Consider the following 25,031-nt stretch of genomic DNA (forward strand, 5'->3'; position numbering starts at 1 on the left):
CTAGTTACACTTACAAGTAATACTTACATGTCTTAGTGGGCTAGTTAATCCATATAAATGGGTAGGGTGGGCTTATAAGCCCATGTTCAAGAGTCCATAACATTAATCAAAGCCCAAGTTCAATTAATTAACAAATAAGTCCAATTAAAGCCCAAGTAACTAACTAATAACCATAGTTAATTAAAATGATTAATAAAATCAATCATGAATGTAAATAATACTCTAAAAATATTATTCGTGAAAGTTTCGTGTGTCACAAAGACGTTTCGGGCAATTAAAGTCAAGTACGGACAATCATGGCAACATGTAAATGTAATAACATACATTTGTTTAATCACAAATATTAATAATAATAATTATTAATAAACAAACGTTGGAAAATCCAAGGTCGTTACAATCAAATTAATAGTCCATTTCCATAAATGGAAAAGAATAATTGGTTAAAGTACTTTTATACCCTTGCTTTATTTAAGTAAGACAAAAGTATAGGTAAAAAGTATGGATAAAACTGGAAAGTAGGGAAAAAGTAGACAAAAAGTACATGTGACAGTTACTTTCTCTTAAACTGTGTGTTTTTTGTCTATGGAATATTAAATTGGGACAGAGGGAGTATTATATTGTTGTTGTTAATTGACGACAAATATATAAAACTTGCTTTTTTTAACGGCGAATTTGCATCAGCGGATCATTTATTTCAACGACCCTCATCATTTGCACCCACACACGCTAGAAGGAAACTCCTACCCGGGTTGCTTGGCAACTAATCGCGTGACCTGGGTTGCTTGGCAACTAATCGCAGGAAATTGGAGAGAAAACCTTCCGCCCCAGGAATTGAACCCGGGTTGTTTGGCAACTAATCGCAGGCTCTTCCACACTGAGGCTTGATACCGTTGAAGCAAACGTTCGTTGGTAATATATAAAACTTGTTAGCCGTCATTCTTTCGATTTTAGTTGCGCCACAAAACGAAAAAGAAATAAACAAATCAAAGAGATTTGTTTGGTCTGTGCAATATGAAAAGAAAATAAGGGTTAAAACCCCTTTTGTATATTACGTGGATTTCAGAAAAAGAAAAGCAGAAACAATTTTCAATATTCAAAGGAGTTGAACTTTTTAGTTTTGAACGGTACGGCATAGAGCAAAATAAAACAAATTGTTTGTTTTTATTTTATTTATCGACGATTCAAGTAATATTATTACTTTTGCGTTATATACGGACTAGTATCCGATTGCTGTTGTTCGATGTGCTGCGTGAATCAACAATAGAGATATTTATACACTTTGAATATATGTTTCAACCTAGACGTGGACAATTGTTTCTACCATTCTTGCATCGTTTGCGAAAGATATATCTAAACTCCACTTTGTGTAGTATTATTTTGACAATTATTAGTGGTGTAATTGGATCTTGTTGGGAATAGTTAATCGTGTGAAAGTTTATATTAAAATAAATGATGTTTATTTTAATGTTAATAAAAGATGTTTATTTTTATCGTTCTGCTGCGTTTATAAATTATAAAAGTACACACGATTTTCATCACCTTTTCCTTCGGTTCTTTAGGGCGACTTCGTGCTGACTTTTTCTTATGTTCAATTTTTCGTTTTCTATTTCAAGTTCTTGCTTTCTTTAATTAACATGTCTTCTTGGATGTATATTATTTATTGTGACTAGTGTAACACCATACTTTCTTTTAAATGTTACATCGAAAGTATTGTTAGCAAAATAAATCATACTAGTAAAATGACCCGTGAAATCACGGGTTTATTTAAACGAAAAAGTTTAATGATATGTTTTATGTATTAAGTGAAAGTAAATGCTAAAGTTATTTAGTTTAATGACCCGTAGAACCACATAGTCCGACTAAGAAACTCATCAGTTGAACATTTCATCAAACACCTAAAATGCATATTAAACAATCTACATCCAATTATAAGAGATAATATTGGTTGTTATATTATTTTAAAAGTGTAAATTAAAATATTAATGTAAAATTGGTTTCCTTCTACCTAACTTTTATATCTTCTCGTACTCAATTCAAAATAATTAATCAAAATAATTTCAAAATTATTTAATTTTAATATTTAAAATGATTATTAATAAGATTTATTAATAATAATCAATTAATAAGATTTAATTTTAATTCAAAATTATTTAGATTAATGACATCACCCACCATGCTTAGATTTTTTTCTTCTTCTTTTTTATATTTTTTTAACAAATGAATTAGCCTAATAAAGAGATCATCATTTTTAGCAATATAATAGAAACTATAGATTATATTAATATTAATATATCTTAAAACAAAGCTTTTCTAATTACATCATTACAAAACATGTGTTACGTTATACAACAGTTTACATAATCAAAAAACTAGTAATAACGTGTAAAAAGTCACGTTTTTACCCGAAAAGCAAAAAGTTACACAATCGGTACCGCTTTAGTAGAGTTCATGGAAGAACGTATATCTCTTTCACTTTAGGCAAGAAAAATATAAAAGAACCTAATATATACTTTTATTAGCTTATTTTGTAGATCTTGAAAGAACGGAGACAATGGTGCAAGAATTGAACTTATAACGAAGAAACAAGAGCAAAATTGAGAAAGACGAATCACTTACACACCAATTAACTATATATTTGATGAAATTGAAGATAAATATCCTACCCAATACCATCTTATAGATAATTGAGTTAAGAACGTGTGGGCGCGAGAATCGTCAAAATTGGTCAAGAAACAATTTTGAGCAACACATTTCTTCTTACGAGGACTGTAGTTTTCTAGCCAATTCAAATATTAAGGGCTTCTTGCTATGATACTTCACTATTAGAAAAACCCTCTTTAAAAATATATAAAATATAAATATATAAATAAAAAAATAGATCCATCTATTATACTCCTTCCGTCCCATATTAAAAGTCCACAAACAAAAGATACACAATTTAAGAAAATATCATAAAAGTACTATACTTTCTGTTTATTTTTCAGTTTTACTCTTACCTTTTCTTTTTCCTATAATCATATCCACACACAGTAAGGGCATAATGGAACTTAAACTTCTTATTATTTTTCTATTTATGAAAAAAAATTATTAATTTGGAACATCCCAAAATAAAATACTGGACTATTAATGTGAGACGAACAGAGTACTTAATTTCTATTTTACCTTAAATTAAAAGATGTAGCCGTATGTAACTATGGTTTATTTTGATCAGAGATAAAAATATGGCATGTAAGTGAAATGTGATTACATGAATTAATGTATTGGATGATAATTATTTTGATCAGGGATGAATAATATATGTGTGTAGATGATGTTGAAAACATCAACTAAAATTTCCCCTTCTTTCTTTTACACAGAGTTTTGTAAAAACATAGAACCCATGTTTAATCGATAACAATCTGATATTGATGGTAAAGATGGTAAGGTTGCAATGTTAAGGAATTAATTTTTACAAGGATGGTCCATACTTAACGGAAATTTAACTTTTGTTAGGGTGAGAGATGAATTTGGAACTTTAAAATACTTATAAGGATGAAAAATGCAGAAAATAAAACACAAGGATGACACAGGCAAAAAGTAAAAAAAAAAAAAAAAAAATAGCGATGAAATGAGCAATTTAGTCTAATTAAAGCTTTAAATGGAAGTCATGGATGGTCAAGCATTTGAGGCATGGAAGGAAGGAATTATAAGTAGCCGTTCAGGAAGTAGATTGAAAAAAAATTGGGAAAAAAAAAACTAAACTCATGCTGGGATTCGAACTCAGGTGGCGGCCAAAACTAACACCTTTGTTAACCAACCAAGCTAGAAAGCAGTTTTGGTTGTTTCCGTATTAACTAAATATATCTAATATAAAGAAAGTTTGAAACTAGAGTATATAACGTAAAAAAAAAACAAAATTAATTAGCGAAAGACGGTTTTACCCTCGTGAACAGTGTCAAGCTCATGAGGATTATAATTAAAGCTTTAAATGGAAGTCATGGATGGTCAAGCATTTGAGGCATGGCCGGAAGGAACTATAAGTAGCCATTAGGAAAGAAAAAAAAAACTAAACCCATGCTGGGATTTGAACTCAAGTGGAGGCCAAAACTAACACATTTATTAACCAACCAAGCTAGAAAGTAGTTTTGGTTGTTTCCATATTAACTAAATATATCTAATATAACGAAAGTTTAAAACTGAAGTATATAACGTAAAAATAAAAAAAATTAATCAGCGAAAGTTGGTCTTACCCTCGTGAACAGTGTTAAGCTCATGAGGGTTAGTATTACTTGATAATTACCCTCACCCACTCTTTTCTCTTTCGCTGCCCCTTTCTCATAAAACATTTTGTTGCACATTTACGTCTATCTTTAAATTTGTTATCACTAAACATCAGCGGAACATAGTGTTACCGAAAGGGGTATCCGTCTCACCTGAATTTGATGGGAAAAAAGTTTTACACTATAAAAAAAAGAAAATTTTTATCAAAAAATAAATATTTTTTTAGTACTTACTCTTGCTGACACTAAAAAATTTATTAATTTTTTACGCCCTCCTTCCGCTACTATCACTAATTCACTAATAAATTATTCAACTAGAGTTATAAATAAATTAATTACATACTAATATACTCTATATAAAATGTATACTTTGATTATTCGGATATCTTTATTGATTTCTAGGTGGATTCGGTTAATCATTTCATAAGGAAAATCCATGTAAACATTGTCATATAGTCAACATTGAAGTTTTGTTCAGGAATAAGTCAACATAGAAGATGACCTAAAACACGTTTAGGTTCAGGTTACCTTTTATGTTTTTTTCTTTCGCTTTCAGGTTCTTTTTCATAAAGTGTAAAATAGTTAGTTTTAAAATTTTTTGTTATTTGGACGTGTGGTGTAAATGCGATGACATTGTCTCTCTAATAATTCGCCCATTTCAAACTTAATATTTACAATACTCCGTATTACAATAATTATTTGATACATATATATTAATTATAGTCAATGCATCCGTCCTATATTAATAGTCCAGTATTTTATTTTAGGTTGTTCCAAATTAATAGTCCACTTTCATATATAAATAAGAATAATAAGGTAAAGTTCTATTATGCCCTTAATGTATGTGACATGCCTCTCTTAATGGAAATGGTAAAACTGGAAAGTGAACAGAAAGTACAATACTTTTATGACATTTCCTTAAATTGTATGTTTTTTGCACTATTAATATGGTAGAAAGGGAGTTCTTTATTCTAGAGAAAAATATGGTGGTTACACATGGCATAATTAAATGAAGTAATTACATGTGGCATAACTGAATCTGGTAGTGACACGTAGGATTTATTGCACACGTTTTATATAATGTATAGATAGATAGATAGATAGATAGATAGATAGATAGATAGAAGATTTTACATGCATATATATAAAGGTAATTCGTAAAAGAATTTCTCTATTTATACCAATTTATGATATTTATAAAAGTTTATAGTTAATTAAAAAAAATATTAAGGTATATAGTAATATTCATTGTATCCTTAATTTTGTTTGAAAATCTAAAAGATAAATTTACATATTAATTAATAGACAAAAGTTATGAATAGTAACTAGGGGCATTTTCGACTTTTCACCTTCTTCTTTTTTAAATTTTAACTAAATATCATTTTACCAACAACGCCCCCACACTTTTTTGAAAAATTCAAATCGACTTCCCAAACAGGGGGTAAAGTATCAAATAACTATTTTCATAAAAAATCTTAAATAAACTCCACCCAAATATTTAACGGGTCATATCTTCTCGCTCGCTACGAGTTAAATTTTTCCGACACCATCGTTAAACTCGAAATAATTTTATGAACACAATGTCACTAGCTATACGCAAAACGGACGCTTTTTAAAAAACGTCAAATATTTGGGGTACTTTTCATACACGTTGATTTCGCGTTAAATTTTTAAAAGTCGACAATTCCATAGCGAAACGCGGAGATGCACATATATTGTTAATTTAAAATAACATTTAAATCTCTCACGGGTTATACCTTTTAGTTCGACTCGAATTGCGCTTCAACGACATCATCGTTAGCTACAAAATAATTTTACTAAACGCAATAAAATACATTGAAAACCGAACCCCCGGTGCGAAACGAGGGTTCGATAACTAGTTTTAGTCATTGGATCAATATAATCAATGGATGTGATTTTACATATTTCAAGTAAAATTAAGGATTTAAAAGAATATTTTTCTTAAAGTATATCGTAAGATAAAATATACAGACAGAGAAAGTTTATTTTTTTGTAAGATAAAATATACAGACGGAGAAAGTTTATTTTTTGTACTGTTGTTTACTTTAATCTATTCCTAATTTATTCCCAATCAGCGTTATTGAAATTAGATATTTTGTATTCATGCGCCTACCAACAATTTTTAAAATACGCTCTTTTTGTTACATACTTGCAAAAAAACGGTGGATCAAAAACGGTGTTGTGAATACACAGTTTGTTTTCTTAGTTAACGTTCAAAGAATTAACTAAAGTATACATTTTTATTATTATTTTATTATATATAATGTATAATTATTATAATTATAATAATAACAATATAATACTAGTATTAGTATCATTAAAATATGTGATATATATAAAGATTCTATCTATATAGTCTAATAAAACTCTAAAATGATGATGTTATCATTATGCTAAATACGCGTTAATTTTGCTACACCATAATGTCATTATTATTTTTATAATAAAAAAACGGCTGATAATGATATAAACATACTTGCCGATTTAAAACCAAACATAAGCTAACCAAATCCCATCTAGATTCGTTTATTATATATTAAAATTACTCGATTCTTAATTTTAGATTCATTTGGGTTTTATACAATTAACTCTTACATATTTAATTGGTGTATTAACTAATTGGATTTATTATGATTTGGTTTAATCTAGATTAAAATTACTATTATTATTAAAAATATAAATGCTCAACTTATAATAATTATAATTATAATTATTACATTATTAATATTTAAATATGAATTCTTTTTAAGAAATTAATTACGTTACATATGTATGCGAAAATATATGTCTCTATATATTTGTAAAAACAACGATAAGTTTCATAGTGAAACGAGTCATTAAAATAAATGACTTTAGCATTTACATTCACTTAATACCTAAAACATATCATTAAATTGTTTCATTTAAAAAAACTTGTGTTTTCACGAGTCATTTCACTAGTTATATTCTATATCTCATTAAAATAATAAATTTACAATAGCTCTTGTATAATTCTTTTTTTTTCTTCTGGTAAATAGTTACCCTAGAAAATATTATTAAAAATAATAAAAGAATAGAACAGTACAAAACAACTGCTACTAGAGAGCCTACAAGAAGTCAAGAAAATATACATACATATAGTAAAAGTATTTATTCTACAAAACCTTGTATTGTAGTTCATATGGTAATGATCTGCCTCTTTTGAATTCCACACAAGGTTTCCACTTAACCCTTGAATTTCACCCAAGTGTGTCTTCTACACATTGCGTTGCGGGGGCAGTGGAGGAGGAGGGGGTGTTTACTGCCTATGCCCTCAGATTGGGCAGTGTTTCCTCTTTATATAATTGCTGGAGATGAACAAATGAGTGGTTTAGTCCCCACTGGGTGATCCGCTTCTATTTCGTATACAATAACCTTTTTTTCCCTTTAATCTCTGTTACCGAGTTAAAAAAAAATAAAAAAAAATAAAGTGATGAAAAATGAAAAGGGGAGAAAAGAGTGTTAAGCGTATCATAATCATCGTGTATTTCATATCAATATAAAGACTAAGATATAAAGCTTACTTGAATTGAGAGATGACGTTGATGACATAAGAACAAGAACAATAACAAGATAGGATGTTGATCTTCTACTTGATACCTCTTCGACTTAGTGATGAAATTAAGTTATTCGTATGTGTTATTGTGTTAAATTAATGAGGTGATACATAAGCCTCTATATATAGGAGAGGTCAAGGTAGGGATCAACTCCCGTGCTTTATGAAGTGGTATCTCAGTAGTCTCTCATCAAGACTTTTTAAGAACACTTCATTATGATAATAATGAGACTCATCATTATGGTTATATCTTGGACATAAGACGATGATTAAAGATATTAATTCAAGAGTCTCATAACATAAGTATGTATTAACATACGTATTAATATTCATAAGGTACATCATAATGCATAATAGGTAGGACATAATAATGTGGAATATAATAATTCTAACATTCTCCCACTTGGTCGTATACCTATTTATGCTTTGTACTTATAGTTCGGTATCACGCCCCAGGTTTAGCACATAATACTTGGCGTGATTCAGAGTGTCCTAGTTTTATTGAACGACCTCTAAATGAGACGTTTTAAAGTTTTTTTTCGTAAATCGACTACATAGTTTTTTGATACAGCCCAAAAGTACAAACATACGTGAAACGACCCGTCCATATTACTATAAACGCAGTACGTTATTCATTGGTCCCATAGCGAGGTATTTGACCTCTATATGATACGTTTAAGAAAAATATTGCATTCGTTTCATAAAAAGCACACCATTATTATTCATAATGCATGTTTTAAACAAGTGGACGATTATTTAAGAAATAATCCCCATGATACATCGGTTACCAAATACTACACACATGACATAACAGTCGAATATAATACATGACAAAGGTTTTATTGAATGCAACACTTCATTTAAACAAAACCATGAGACTCCATGCACAGCTTGCTCAGATAATGCAACAGCGGAAGACTTTCTTAAGGACCTGAGAATAAACATGCTTAAACAGTCAACACAAAGGTTGGTGAGATATATAGGTTTAGCATCGATATAAATATAGACCACAAGATTTCATAGTTATAAATATATGTACACTCGCAAGTGTATAAAATTATTCTATAAGTTGTTGAACGCTTCGGTAACCATACTTAACAATTAATGTAGCATATTCCCTTTATTATGAAATCTCCATACACTGTACCAAGTGTAGTAAAAACGAAGTACTATGCAACCATTTACGATACTAGAGCGACTAGCCCGGTTGGGGTTGTCAAACCCGATAGATCAATCAATAGGATTCGCGCTTACATGTTCTCACAACATGTAAATATTAGTTACCAAGCTATTAGGGAAGATATGCAAGGTGGTACAACTCAACGTAGAATATATTATAAGTACTTGTGTCCATAGCGTAAAACATAAAATGCATGTATTCTCATCCCAAAATATTTTTAGAGTTTAAAAATGGGACTATATACTCACGTTAGTAAAAGTATATTAATAATAAGTTTTCAGCTTATTTAAAATATGGCCGTCGTCCATGGATTCACGAACCTATAACAATAATAATGATTCAGATAATAATACGACATGTGAATAAAATAAAACAAGTTCATAGAATACTTATATATTAATTTTTAACATTTTTATTTTAGTAGTCCTTTATTAGTAGTCCAAAATAGTCCGAAATGTCCAACAGTCCAATAATCGGTATATATATAATCTTAGAATTACCCCACGACGTATTGTATACGTATTATCTTTGCATCAACCCAGAGACGTATTGTATACGTATTTTATTAGAATTTATTAAAACGTATTGTATACTTATTGTCTTAAGATTTATCAAAACGTATTGTATACTTATTGTCTTAGGATTTATCAAAACGTATTGTATACTTATTGTCATGGAATGTACCAAGATTATTATATATATACAATCTCGGAATTAACTAAGATTATAATATTTTGTTATACTAATGATAACATGTCCAAATATATATAGGATATAGGAAAAGTTATCAAGGATATGGTTAATATAGTTTTTATAATATAAATTTCGTCCATACAACGTTAATTTTAGTAGATTTTGTTTTGCTCGCCAAATATTCATTACAACTCCGTTTAAAGTGAATAAAATTGCTATGAATTCATTAAGAAGTAAATTTTACAAATAAAATTCAAAAAGTTCATCCCAAGTAGTAATTTTTAGAGCTTTACCTTCTTTTTGTGTCGGTGGACAGATTTAGAAAAATCCCGGCATCCACCCAATATATGATTTTTGATAAAATACTTCCACTTTGTCTAAAATTATGAAAAAAATACTGGAAGTCTTATTTACATATATTAACATATTTATAAAGTCTTAGCCTCGAACTCAAAGTCTAAGATAGGTTTTTAATTCCCAACCCAAAACAGCCCGCTTTTTACCGAATGAAGATTAAACGATATATGTTAAGTTTCAAGGTGTTCTTCATATGTACAAGTTATAAGTTTTTATATTAACTTAATATAATATTATAATATATATAAATAAGTGTTATTAGAATTAAGTTAGAAAGATTAGATTAGTTTTTCAAACAAGTTTAGAATCAACTAAACTATGTTCTAGTTTATAAACTCTTATATAGATAGCTATAAACATATGAATTGAACAAGAGTTGAAGTAAAGTTTTTACCTCAATTTTAGAATGTAAAGTTGCTGGAAAGAAGTAGTAGAACAAAACTTGAGAGAGTTCTTGCAAGTGTGTGTGAGAATTGGAAGTAAAATTTGGAAAATGAATGTGTAAAAATGAGTTAGAAATGGTGCTTATTTATAGGCTTGAAAATTTGGTTTTTAGTGAAAATATCTAAGATAAGTTAAAATGTAATATGTCATGGATGACATATTAAATTGATTAGGTCATGGATGACATATTACACAAATAATTGCAGATTTCTATTGGTATATACCAATAGTAAATACTTCTAGAAGCTGCGTAAAATACGGGTAAAAATGCCGTATGAATGCGAGTAGAATTCTTGAGGACATTGAATGAAAATATGAGTATAGCTATCCTTTATATGTATTGATATATTATAAAGTGTATTTAATACTTGTAAGGATGTATTTATACTCGTAATACATTATATGTAAATACATTTTAACATAAGTTAATTACGTCGTTTAAATAGTAACATATATATTGTTCAAAAACTCTTTAAATTAGTAGTATGAAAATATATATATAATACTTTGTTAATATACTTAATGAGATATTTAATTATCATATTTTTGAGTTATATATATATATATATATATATATATAATACAAGTTATGACGTTCGTGAATCGTAAGAATAAAAGGGTGACTAAAAGCTTGTGTAAAACTCTTTCCAGAGGTTCAAGACTTATTAAAATTCATTGCTTATCAAGTCGGAATTATTAAATCATGTAAATAGTATAATCAAGTAGTCGGAAAAATTCGGGTCATTACAGTACCTACTCGTTAAAGAAATTTCGTCCCGAAATTTGATCGAGATCGTCATTGCTGACAATAAGTATGTTTTCATGACGAATACGAGTAGAAAATTTAGAGTTTTATCATCAGTGAGTAATATGGATAAAATAATTCGATTATGTGAAGTGTATGAGTGAAGCTATCGCAAAATAGTGAAATGTGGAAAGTAAAGATTCGTCTTAACTTTTGACGTCTTCACGGTTGATTTTCGGATTAAAGAAAATCTTTTTAATCTTAATAAGATTTGATTCTTCGGTAATTAAGGAAATTAGAATTTTCTTCGATTAGGTGCATAATCTGCCTTGATTGCTATGTCTGATATATCGCTATAAATTAACACCCCATTCGTTTCCTTATTTCCACATCTCTCATCTTCTATACTTTCTTCCTTAATTCATACTTCCAAAACATTCATCAATATGCTCCATCCGGTTCTAATCCTTGATATACTCCTAACTTTTATATCCAGCATTCTTCTTTTTCATCTGCCGCTGGAAGAATCTATTCACTTCTACTATACTCTTGGTTTTATAGTGTTTTTAGTTCTCCCGTGTCTTTTCGTTGCAATACATATTGATATACACGGTTTGTAATTTATGTATTGTCGTCGGGCCTTATATCTTTTCTTATTTTTCGGAGTCCCTGCTCCTGTTTTTCTATAATCATTGACATCTACGGTTAATGGTCTTTTCTGTTTGCTGCGATTTATACCCCCTTTCTATTTCGGAGCTTCATGCTTTTGTGTTCTTTTCGCAAGTAATGGTCCAGAATTCCTAGGTATGGAGTTTCGAATTATCATAATATACAAAGTAGAAAGGAAAGGTAGTAGCACGATTTGATTTGTCAAATTACCAGAATATCTGAAAAAGACCGAATCATCAAGAAAATATTTTCTTGATATTTTTTTAGAGGTTAAATAGAATGCAAGAGTTGTGTAACATGGCACATGATGACGTTATGATCTGTGAATCATCACATTCCATTTAGAAACTCAGCATGACGTACTGTAATATAATCACGTTGATCAAGTGTCATTATATTATGCTAACTCATGCTTCAGTTCCCAACACTACTTCAACAACATTCATATTTTAAATTTTGAATTTTTCCTAGATTTAGAAACTAAACAGTTTCCTTTATGACGTAACACTGATAGCGCGAAGAGATAAAAGATTTCAGATAAGAATAGTTATGAAAATATCTTCAGAAATATGGAGGATATTTATAATGAAAGATACGATGATATCTTAGAATATCTAAGATCAGAGGATGATGAAGAATATTGTCCATAAGGTTTTAGAGTAAAGAGCAAGGTATTCGCTAAAGACTTTAGCAGACACTGAATCATTTGAATTCTTTGAAGGCAGATTTAGTCTTTATGATTTGTCCACAGCCTCCTTCATGGTTTACTCAATCCGTTTTCCAATTCCAAACCTTCTCTTTTTCTGAGCTTTGCCAACACACTATTCTTTATCATGAAACTTTTGACTGTTACGGTTGTCTACAGTTTCTGCTGCTTCATTCAGCTTTTTCAAAATTCAGAGTATTGATTCATAGACTGGGTGCTTTTCAGAAATTCAGAATTGAAGATCAAAATTTCCAGGAGTTGCACATTATATGTATACATATAATTGAAGTGAAAATGCTGCGAGATTCGAGATTGATGATTGATGATTCATGGTAATTAGTATGGCAATTATTGTTACAGGATGTAGGTGAGTACATGATGGGGTTTCATGAATAATATAGATATTTTTCAGAGAGACTAAAGCCGAAGTTGCTGGTACATCTGTTGATAATATAGTGGAATATAAAAGGTGCTCCGGTAACGATGGCGAATGGGCAACGTATATATTGAGGTTATTATACGGCTAATCCGACTGAAAAATCGAAGTTGACTTGCTGGAGCTGTGACAAAACTGGCTACTTTGAAAAGGAATTGCAAGGTTATATTCGGCAACAACAACGCTAATGGCTCACGGATTTGTGTTAAACTTCTACTTAGGTTCCGAGAGTTTTCCAGATGCATGATTGTGGATAACATGTGGTTGGATCATCATCTCAATTATTTCTTAATTGAGGTATTTTCAAGAATCATGAAGGGTTTGAATGTAGATTGCAATGAATTTTTGAACAACACAAAAATTGTTTTATGGGTTTAATGAATAGAAGTGATGTTTTAGCACAGTTTTGAAGTCAAAGTATAGCTTTGAAAGATGTAGAGATTTAAGAGTGATGTCTCCCGTTGAGTCTTGACTTGGATTCTGATCTGTCAAAATTAGAATATGAAATTGAATTTGGATGAGAACGGTTGTTTTGATTTCTATGAAAGAATGTATATCGTTGTGAAAGTAGTGAGTATAGTTGATGATTGCTGAATCAGATTCGAAGAATGTAATATATTAATTGTGAATTTACATATCTCTCGGGTATTATCTACCCGTTAAAAGTTTCACAAGTAATATTTTGGTACAGGAGAATTTTTATTACAGTCTTTATGAAAATATATGTATATTTTCTTCAGATGTAATACAGATTTGATGAGTTAATATTAAATTAAGCTCATTTGATTTTCGGCTGGTATTAGAAATGAATAATCTCTAAAACAATAGAGATTACATAATCTTCGCGGAGTATTTCACTAATGTAATCAATACTTTATTATTTATTCTTATTGACATTCCTTGGTGATGAATGTTGATGCTTGTGAATTCTTGCGAACTTCGTAAGATATGAATGATGTTTTCTAGAAAGCTTCAAGTATATCTAAGTGTAAAATCAAACATGTAATTGAATAATACACTTAGTTTATTATGAAACGGAATTCATGGAGTTGAAACAGAGGTCGTAGTTAACGATGGTTAAGTTGTTAAGGAAGGATGTACATCATAGCATATTAGTAATATGAATTTAACCGAGTAGTATCTACCCTTATTTAATTCATACATAATAGCTTAGTACGGAAAGATATATTTTGATCTCAAAATTCATATATATATAAAATATACATATAATTTCATCAGGGGGAATGAGTTAATACTTCATAACTCGTTGATACAATATACGCGTTGTTTATTTGTGATGGTGTTGATGATTATGGAATTGGCGGAGCTTGTAGTGCTACAGGTTTTGCAGGTGTTGGTGATACTGATGGTGATGCTGGTGGTACTACCGGTGGTGCTTGTATAACAAGTCTAGCTTGTAAACCAGGCACCATTCTTGTCAGGGTTTCTACTCTTCCTTCTATCATTTCAGTCCACTCATCTGATTTATGGTTAAGGTTTGAATAGATAATCTCTAAGACTTTAGAGATTACATAATCACCGCAGAATTTTTCTCCAATGAAGTTATGAATCAATACTTCATCGTTGATTTTTATTAGTACTCCTTGGTATCTATGGTGCGTATGATGTTGATGCTCGAGGTATAGATTGTGTCGTTGAGGTGTGGAATGCGGATGTTGTTGTTGATGGTGGTAATGGTACTGTTGAAATTGCTGATGGTGGTATTGTTGATGCTGGTGATGCTGCTGGTGCTTGTAACCTTTGCACCATATTCTCCAAAGCCACTAGCCGAGTGCGAAGCTCGTTGACTTCTTCTATTACACCGGGATGATTGTCGGTTCGGACGAGCGGATGAATAAGATCTAGAATGTGAGATAGTATATAATCGTGGCGAAATACTCTGAAATGAGAGAGAAAATGGTGTTTCAGACAGGTTCGCCGGTAAGTGCTTCAGGTTCTTCGCCAAGAGGGAAATGTGGTGGATGGAAGGAATCACCTTCATCTTGTCTCCAATGATTAAGTAGACTGCGAACCCATCCCCAATTCATCCAGAATAGATGATGGCTAATTGGTTAATCCATTCCAGTCACACTGGTTTCGGAGCTCGAGTGAAACTCCATATCGGAATCCGAGGCACTTGAACTAGTGGCGGGTTCCATTTCATACGATTGAATAAAGAATTTTTCGATATGAAATGATTTCCGGCTCTCGGATGGTATTCTAATTATATAGAATATCTATATATATGGAATAAAAGATTTCGTAGATTACGGAGGAATTTACGGAATATGTCAGGCAAAGTTTACAGTAACAGATACGCTAAGATATGATTTAGCAGATATGCTAAGATATGAATTTTGTCTATACACTATCTATGCAATAATTGCAGGAAGACACGTCAAGACTTAAGATGATAAACAGGTAATTTTCGACAAGAAATAATAAGCAAAACTTTTGACATGTAGACATGGCCGAAGTCCAGACTCACTAATGCATCCTAACAACTATCAGTTAGACACACTAATGCAAGACCTGGTTCGCTAAGACCACCGCTCTGATACAAACTGAAACGACCCGTCCATATTACTATAAACGCAGTACGTTATTCATTGGTCCCATAGCGAGGTATTTGACCTCTATATGATACGTTTTAGAAAAATATTGTATTCGTTTCATAAAAAGCACACTATTATTATACATAATGCATGTTTTAAACAAGTAGGTGATTATTTAAGAAATAATCCCCATGATACATCAGTTACTAAATACTACACACATGACATAACAGTCGAATATAATACATGACAAAGGTTTTATTGAATGCAACACTTCATTTAAACAAAAGCATGAGACTCCATACACAGCTTGCTCAGATAATGCAACAGCGGAAGACTTTCTTAAGGATCTGAGAATAAACATGCTTAAACAGTCAACACAAAGGTTGGTGAGATATATAGGTTTAGCATCGATATAAATATAGACCACAAGAGTTCATAGTTATAAATATATGTACACTCGCAAGTATATAAAAGTATTCTATAAGTTGTTGAGCGCTTCGGTAACCATACTTAACAATTAATGTAGCATATTCCCTTATTTATGAAATCTCCCTACACTGTACCAAGTGTAGTAAAAATGAAGTACTATGCAACCGTTTACGATACTTGAGCGACTAGCCCGGTTGGGGTTGTCAAAACTAATAGATCTATCAATAGGATTCGCGCTTACATGTTCTTACAACATGTAAATATTAGTTACCAAGCTATTAGGGAAGATATGCAAGGTGGTACAACTCAACGTAGAATATATTTTAAGTACTTGTGTCCATAGAGTAAAACATAAAATGCATGTATTCTCATCCCAAAATATTTTTTGAGTTTAAAAATGGGACTATATACTCACGGTAGTAAAAGTATATTAATAATAAGTTTTCAGCTTATTAAAAATATGGCCCTCGTCCTTGGATTCACGAACCTATAACAATAATAATAATTCAGATAATAATACGACATGTGAATAAAATAAAACAAGTTCATAGAATACTTATATATTAATTTTTAACATTTTTATGTTAGTAGTCCTTTGTTAGTAGTCCAAAATAGTCCGAAATGTCCAACAGTCCAATAATTGGTATGTATATAATCTTAGAATTACCCCACGACGTATTGTATACGTATTGTCTTTGCATCAACCCAGAGATGTATTGTATATGTATTATCTTAGAATTTATTAAAACGTATTGTATACTTATTGTCTTAGGATTTATCAAAACGTATTGTATACTTATTGTCTTAGGATTTATCAAAACGTATTGTATACTTATTGTCATGGAATGTACCAAGATTATTATATATATACAATCTCGGAATTAACTAAGATTATAATATTTTGTTATACTAATGATAACATGTTCAAATATATATATATGATATAGGAAAAGTTCGCAAGGATATGGTTAATATAGTTTTTATAATATAAATTTCGTCCATACAACGTTAATTTTAGTAGATTTTGTTTTGCTCGCCAAATATTCACTACAACTCCGTTTAAAGTGAATCAAATTGCTATGGATTTATTAAGAAGTAAATTTTACAAAACCAATTCGAAAAGTTCATTCCAAGTAGTAATTTTTAGAGCTTTACCCTCTTTTTGTGTCGGTGGACAGATTTGGAAAAATCCCGGCATCCACCCAATATATGATTTTTGATAAAATACTTCCAATTTGTCTAAAATCATGAAAAAAATACTGGAAGCCTTATTTACATATATTAATATATTTCCAAAGTCTTAGCCTCGAACTCAAAGTCTAAGATAGGTTTTTAATTCTCAACCCAAAACAGCCCGCTTTTTACCGAATGGAGATTAAACGATATATGTTAAGTTTCAAGGTGTTCTTCCTATGTACAAGTTATAAGTTCTTATATTAACTTAATATAACATCATAATACATATAAATAAGTGTTATTAGAGTTAAGTTAGAAAGATTAGATTAGTTTTTCAAACAAGGTTAGAATCAACTAAACTATGTTCTAGTTTATAAACTCTTATATAGATAGCTATAAACATATGAATTGAACAAGAGTTGAAGTAAAGTTTTTACCTCAAGTTTAGAATGTAAAGTTGCTGGAAAGAAGTAGTAGAACAAAACTTGAAAGAGTTCTTGCAAGTGTGTGTGAGAATTGGAAGTAAAATTTGAAAAATGAAGTGTAAAAATGAGTTAGAAATGGTGCTTATTTATAGACTTGAAAATTTGGTTTTTAGTGAAAATATCTAAGATAAGTTAAAATGTAATATGTCATGGATGACATATTAAATTGATTAGGTCATGGATGACATATTACACAAATAATTGCAGATTTCTATTGGTATATACCAATAGTAAATACTTCTAGAAGCTGCGTATAATACGGGTAAAAATGCCGTATGAATGCGAGTAGAATTCTTGAGGAAATTGAATGAAAATATGAGTATAGCTATCCTTTATATGTATTGGTATATTATAAAGTGTATTTAATACTTGTAAGGATGTATTTATACTCGTAATACATTATATGTAAATACATTTTAACATAAGTTAATTACGTCGTTTAAATAGTAACATATATATTGTTCAAAAACTCTTTAAATTAGTAGTATGAAAATATATATATAATACTTTGTTAATATACTTAATGAGATATTTAATTATCATATTTTCAAGTTATATATATATATATATATATATATATATATATATATATATATATATATATATATATATATATATATATATATATATATATAATTAATACAAGTTATGACGTTCGTGAATCGTAAGAATAAAAGGGTGACTAAAAGCTTGTGTAAAATCTTTCCGGAGGTTCAAGACTTATTAAAATTCATTGCTTATCAAGTCGGAATTATTAAATCATGTAAATAGTATAATCAAGTAGTCGGAAAAATCCGGGTCGTTACAATACGACAATACGAGTTTGCAATATATAATATAGAATAAGCGATAGCGGAAGTTTTCAAAATATGCGACCAATGCTTCTATGCAACCACTTAAGGACCTGAGAAACACATGCTAAAATGTCAACATAAAGTTGGTGAGTTCATAAGTTTGTTATATCAATAATATTATGGACCACAAGATTTGTATTGTTTAAAACAGTTATAAAAACATTCTTAAATTCCATGAGCACCCAATATCGAAGCTTAACGTTGTACCTTTACCCCATATGTAACACTTGTAATCCGTAATGTTATAGGATCAAATTATTATGCACCCGTTTGACCGGCTGTCAAGTTAGCTGCTGACTAACCCGGGTGAGAGTGTCAACCCCGAATAGCTATTCACAATAAATCGCGCTTAAGTCCATAACTAACGATATTAAATTAGGGGATTTGTGTGGATTACAGAACGAACAACTCATACATAAGAATAAAGTTATAGTACTTGTGTCCATGCGTAAAACGTAAAGTAGCATGTGTTCTCACCCCGAGTATAAAACAGTAAAAAGTGGAGCTATGAAACTCACCTTAGTACGAGTAATGAAAGCTATCGATAAAAACAAGAGGCTGACCAGAAACGAGTATGTCCTGGATAATTGTATAAATACTTTTTATAAGTTTTCTTAAGATATTTATATATAGATATTTCAACTACGTTTTAAAATGTTTCTTGAATCAATTTATTAAGAATTCGTCTTATTTTAAGATTTTATTCATTTATAGGTTTATCAAAGGTTGCTAATATTATTAATATTAATATAAAGTATCAAATATTTTCCTAGCTGTTGGAGATGGAATTAAATTAGTAATTTTAGCCATCCGCTCATCAAGTAATTTGTATTTTCATTTTCGTTAGTTAAATTATTTTATGTAGTATAAGAAAATTAGAGGATCCTTTTGACTTTGTGAGCAGAAAGCGAATAGATTTTAAAACAAAAAGACTATACATTCATAGAAGATACTTAACATGTCATAATGCTTATAATTATAATGCACCTAAAATTTAAGTGTTGATAAAAAAATTGAGGGTCGTTACATTATCCACCTGTTAAAGGAAATTTTGTCCCGAAATTTAGGTAGTGACTTCTGCTGGTGATATGTCAGTGAAAAGGTGAGGGTATTTTTGTTTCATTTGATCCCCATGCTCCCAAGTAAATTCATGACCTCGACGAGAATTCCAACGGACTTTAACTATCAAAATATGACTTTGTTTCAACCTTTTGACCACACGATCCATAATTTCCACAAGTTCTTCAATAAAGTGAAGTTTGTTGTCTAAGTGAAGTTCTTCTAAGGGTATGATGAGGTTTTCATCGGCTAGGCATTTCTTCAAGTTTGATACATGAAAGGTATTGTGAACACCACTTAGTTCATGTGGCAACTTCAAGCGGTAAGCCACTGGACCAATCCTTTCTAATATTTCAAAAGGTCCAATGTATCCAGGATTTAGTTTCCCTCGCTTGCCAAACCGTATCACGCCCTTCCATGGTGATACCTTTAGCATGACCTTATCTCCTACTTGAAATTCTAATGGCTTCCTTCTAACATCCGCGTAACTCTTTTGGCGACTTCTGGCCATTTTTAATCTCTCTAGTATCTGAAAAATCTTCTCGGTTGTCTCATGAATAATTTCTGAACCAGTAAGTTGTCTGTCTCCTACTTCATTCCAACATACAGGGAATCTACACTTTTTCCCATAAAGTGCCTCAAATGGTACAACCTTAATGCTAGCGTGGAAGCTGTCATTGTATGAAAATTATGCCAAGGGTAAATACTTATCCCAACCACTTCTAAAATCAATCACACAAGCACGAAGCATATCTTCTAAGGTTTGAATGGTTCTATCACTTTGACAATCAGTTTGCGGATGATAGGTTGTACTCATGTCCAAACGAGTCCCTAATGCTTTCTGTAATGACTGCCAAAACCTTGATGTAAACCTATTGTCGCGATCAGAGATAATGGAGATGGTCACTCCATGTCTAGAGACAACTTCTTTCAAGTGTATTTGAGTCAACTTATCCATCTTATTTGTCTCTTTTATAGGTAAAAAATGCGCTCACTTAGGTAGACGATCAACTATCACCCAAATAGTATCACAACCATCCATTGTCTTTGGTAATTTGGTAATGAAGTCTATAGCTATTTGTTCCCACTTCCATTGGAGAATTTATAGTTGTTACAATAATCCAAATGGTTTCTGATTCTCTGTCTTGACCTTAGAGCATGTCAGACACTTGCTAACATAGGTGGCAACATCTGCCTTTAGATTGAGACACCAATAGAATTCTTTTAAATCATGATACATTTTTACAGTTCTCGGATGGATTGAATACCTCATTTTGTGTGCCTCGTTCAACACAAGTTTCCTCAGTCCACCATAATTAGGTACCCAGATCCGACTTGAAAAGTATCGGGTTCCATCTGTCCTTTCTTCAAATTGGTTGTCCAATCCTTTTAACGCTTCATCTTTTATATTTTCATCCTTCATTGCCTCTAGTTGAGCATCTCGAATTTGCGAGGTGAGATTTGTATGAATAGTCATATTCAATGCTCGAACCCTTATAGGTTTAATTATCTCATACCGACTCAAGGCATCTGCAACCACGTTTTCCTTACCAGGATGATAACGGATCTCACAATCATAGTCATTTAACAACTCGACCCAACATCCCTGCCGCATATTCAACTATTTCTGATCAAGGTTGTGTTGAAGACTCTTATGATCCGTGAATACCGTACACTTGGTACCATATAAGTAGTGTCACCACATTTTTAGTACAAAAATCACAGCTCCGAGTTCCAGATCGTGTGTTGTATAATTTTGTTCATGAACCTTCAACTGTCGGGAGGCATATGCAATGACTTTTTGTCATTGCATTAGCACACATCCAAGACCTTGACGTGAGGCATCACAATAAACCACGAAATCGTCATTCCCTTCAGGTAGCGATAGAATAGGTGCAGTGGTTAGTTTCTACTTTAGTGTCTGGAAGGCAGATTCTTGTTCATTCGTCCACTGAAACTTAGTATCCTTTTGAGTCAAGAAAGTCAAGGATCGTGTGACCTTGGAAAAATCTTGAATGAACCTTCGATAGTACCCAGCAAGACCCAAAAATTGTCGGACTTGTGTTGGGGTCTTAGGCGCTTCCCAATTTCTGATTGCTTCAATTTTTGCCGGGTCAACATGAATTCCTTGGCTATTGACTACATGACCCAAGAATTGTACCGTTTGAAGCCAGAATCTACACTTTGAGAACTTTGCGTACAAATGTTCCTGTTTTAGTAACTCCAAAATGAGCTTTAAATGTTGTTCATGTTCTTCTCTACTTCGAGAGTAGATTAAGATGTCATCAATGAACACGATGACAAACTTGTCTAAGTATGGTTTGCAAACCCGGTTCATAAGATCCATGAACACCACTGGTGCATTAGTCAAACCAAATGGCATTACTAGGAACTCGTAATGGCCATAGCGTGTTCTAAACGCTGTCTTGGAAACATCCTCCTTCTTAACCCTTAATTGGTGATATCCCGATCTTAAATCAATCTTGGAGTAGAAACTGGAACCTTGCAATTGGTCAAATACATCGTCGATTCTAGGAAGAGGGTATCGATTCTTTAATGTCAACTTATTTAACTCTCTATAGTCAATACACATTCGAAAGGAAACATCCTTCTTCTTAAAGAATAAAACTGGAGCTCCCTATGGCTATGAACTTGGTCGGATAAATCCCTTCTGTAAGAGTTCTTGCAACTAGCTCGATAATTCTTGCGTCTCTGATGGAGCCAATCTATAGGGTGATCGGGCTGCCAGTGTAGCTCCTGGCACAAGATCAATATGGAATTCCACATGTCTGTGTAGGGGAAGACCAGGTAGGTCCTCGAGAAATACTTCAGGGAAATCACGTACGTTAGGCACGTCTTCGAGTCAGTTTTCTTCTGGCTTATTTTCCTTCACGTGAGCTAGTATGGCATGGTACCCCTTCATTAGGTACTTCTGGGTCTTTATGCACGTTATAATGTTCAACTTCGAGTTGCTCTTCTCCCCTTATATAACCAAGGTCTCTCCGTCCGTGAGAGGAATACAAATGCTTTTCTCAAAACACACAATTTCTGCTTTGTTCTTTGATAACCAGTTCATCCCGATGACTACATCAAAACTTCCTAGTTCAATCATCATTAGATTAACCTTAAATACTTTGTCGGCTAGATTTATAGTACAATCTTCTAATATCTTATCTACCCTCATCAATTTACCATTAGCTAGATCTATAGAATATTTAACGTCTAAAGTTGTCGAGGGCATATTGAATAGGGAACTAAATTTCTTGGACACAAAGCTTCTAAACGCCCCGGTATCAAATAACACAGAAGCATAACAGTTGTTGAGGAGAAACATACCAGTGACTAAAGCTGGATCATGACGGGCTTCTTCAACAGTGATAACGAAAGCTCTCCCATGAGTAGTCCCATCTCCTTTCGTGTTTGGGCAATTGTTCTTGAAGTGCCTAGTCTGCCCACATCCATAACAATTTCCAGGAGCTATCTTATTTGTTGCTGGTGCAGTGCTCCTACAATCATTGGCCATGTGGCCAATCTTATTACATCTCCCGCAGACCATCAGACAAATACCATGGTGGTGCTTACCACACTTGTTACAAAGTAGTTGGTTTCCAATGTATCCCCTTTTATCATTTCTCCACGTGTTATGGGACTTGGCTACATCAAGCTTCTTGTTGTGGTATTGATTAAAATTATTTCCTTGGTTTCTATCCCACTTCCTCTTTCCATCATTGGTTTTAATGTCCGTTTGCTTCACCATGGATTACTGTCGAACGACTTGATCCATAAGGTAGTGTGCCATGCGTATGGCACTCTGAATAGTTCCTGGTTTTGATGAGGTCACAAGTCCTTGAATTTGAGGTGAAACTCCCCAAATGTAATGCTCGATAATCTTAAATTCAGGTGTGACCATGGATGGACATAACAGCGATAACTCCAGGAACCGATTAGTATATCCAACAATATTAGTGCACTTCCCCTTCAAATCCCAAAATTCAACCTCCATCTTCTGGATCTCATTTCGTGGACAATACTCTTCAATCATCATTTGCTTCACATCTTCCCACGGGGTTTCATATGTTGCGTCAATCCCGATTGATTGAGCAAAAGCGTTATACCAAGTAAGAGCACTGTCAAGAAGAGTGCATGTGGCAAATTTTACTCGGTCTGTTTCAGCACAGTTACTGATTCTGAACACACACTCAAGTTTCTCAAACCAACTATAACAACCCAGAAATTTTCGACTAAATTTAAACCATATGATTCCGACGATTCACGAACAATTATTTGTAAATAATTACGCATTAATTTGTTATATTAATATTATTATTATTATTAATATCTTTCTTTTTAAAATATATCAATGATTAATATCATTATTATCAGTATTATTAATATTCAGTATTATTAATATATTTATCAATACTACAATCTATTATTATTATAATCATTACTATTATATAGCAACAATAGAAATTATTATCATTAATATTATAGTTATTATTTGCAATTATCATTATAGTATTGTCCTTATTATTAATATTATTATTATCAAAATTATTATTATTATCATTTATCATTTATTATTATTATGATTAATATGATTATTAATATCATTAACATAATTTATATTATTATTATTATTATTATTATTATTATTATTATTATTATTATTATTATTATTATTATTATTATTAGTATTATCATCACTAATATTATTATTATTATTATTGTTATTATTATTATTATTATTATTGTTATGTTATACTTGTTATTATTATTAATATTTTCATTAATATTATTATTATTATTATTATTATTATTATTATTATTATTATTATTATTATTATTATTATTATTATTATTATTATTATTATTATTATTATTATTATCATATTTATAATTATTATTATTATATATTTATTAATATATTTAATAATAATATCAAAAGTTAAAACTATCGTACTAATCAGTTATATATTTTATAAAACAAATCTGCTTTCTATATTTTTATATATATCTTTTCACCTGCTTCTATTTTTTTATGATTCTTTCCAGATCATGATCGAGCATTAATATTTTTTATCTGCTTTTATTTTTTTATATTTTTTTCCTTCTTTTCTTCTTACGTGTGCTTGAATGTCGACCCATTTATTTGCTATAAATCAATCAGATGTAGTTGTTAAACAATTCATTCACTCACATCATTATCAATTACAATTACCCATTGAAATTCATAAAATAAATACAGAAAGATAAAAAGCTTAACTCTCTGTTATTGATTCATTTTTCAAAAGCTTTAATTTCTAATCAGTCTTCAAAATGTAATAACGCAGTTGTGTTAGGAATCCTTTGAGCGAACTATCTGCAAAATTTCAATCTTTAATTC

At 31.1% G+C, this 25,031-nt stretch overlaps 1 protein-coding gene across 1 annotated transcript; it reads right to left on the bottom strand.

Annotated features, from left to right (window-relative positions):
- Positions 1–22,628: 22,628 nt before the first annotated feature.
- Positions 22,629–23,402, bottom strand: LOC139859828 (uncharacterized). The gene has a single exon (XM_071848597.1). It carries the CDS (start codon positions 23,400–23,402, stop codon positions 22,629–22,631), a length of 774 nt encoding a protein of 257 aa, XP_071704698.1.
- Positions 23,403–25,031: the final 1,629 nt, after the last annotated feature.

This window comes from Rutidosis leptorrhynchoides, chromosome 7 (assembly GCF_046630445.1).
Source record: "Rutidosis leptorrhynchoides isolate AG116_Rl617_1_P2 chromosome 7, CSIRO_AGI_Rlap_v1, whole genome shotgun sequence".
Classification (NCBI taxonomy): domain Eukaryota; kingdom Viridiplantae; phylum Streptophyta; class Magnoliopsida; order Asterales; family Asteraceae; genus Rutidosis; species Rutidosis leptorrhynchoides.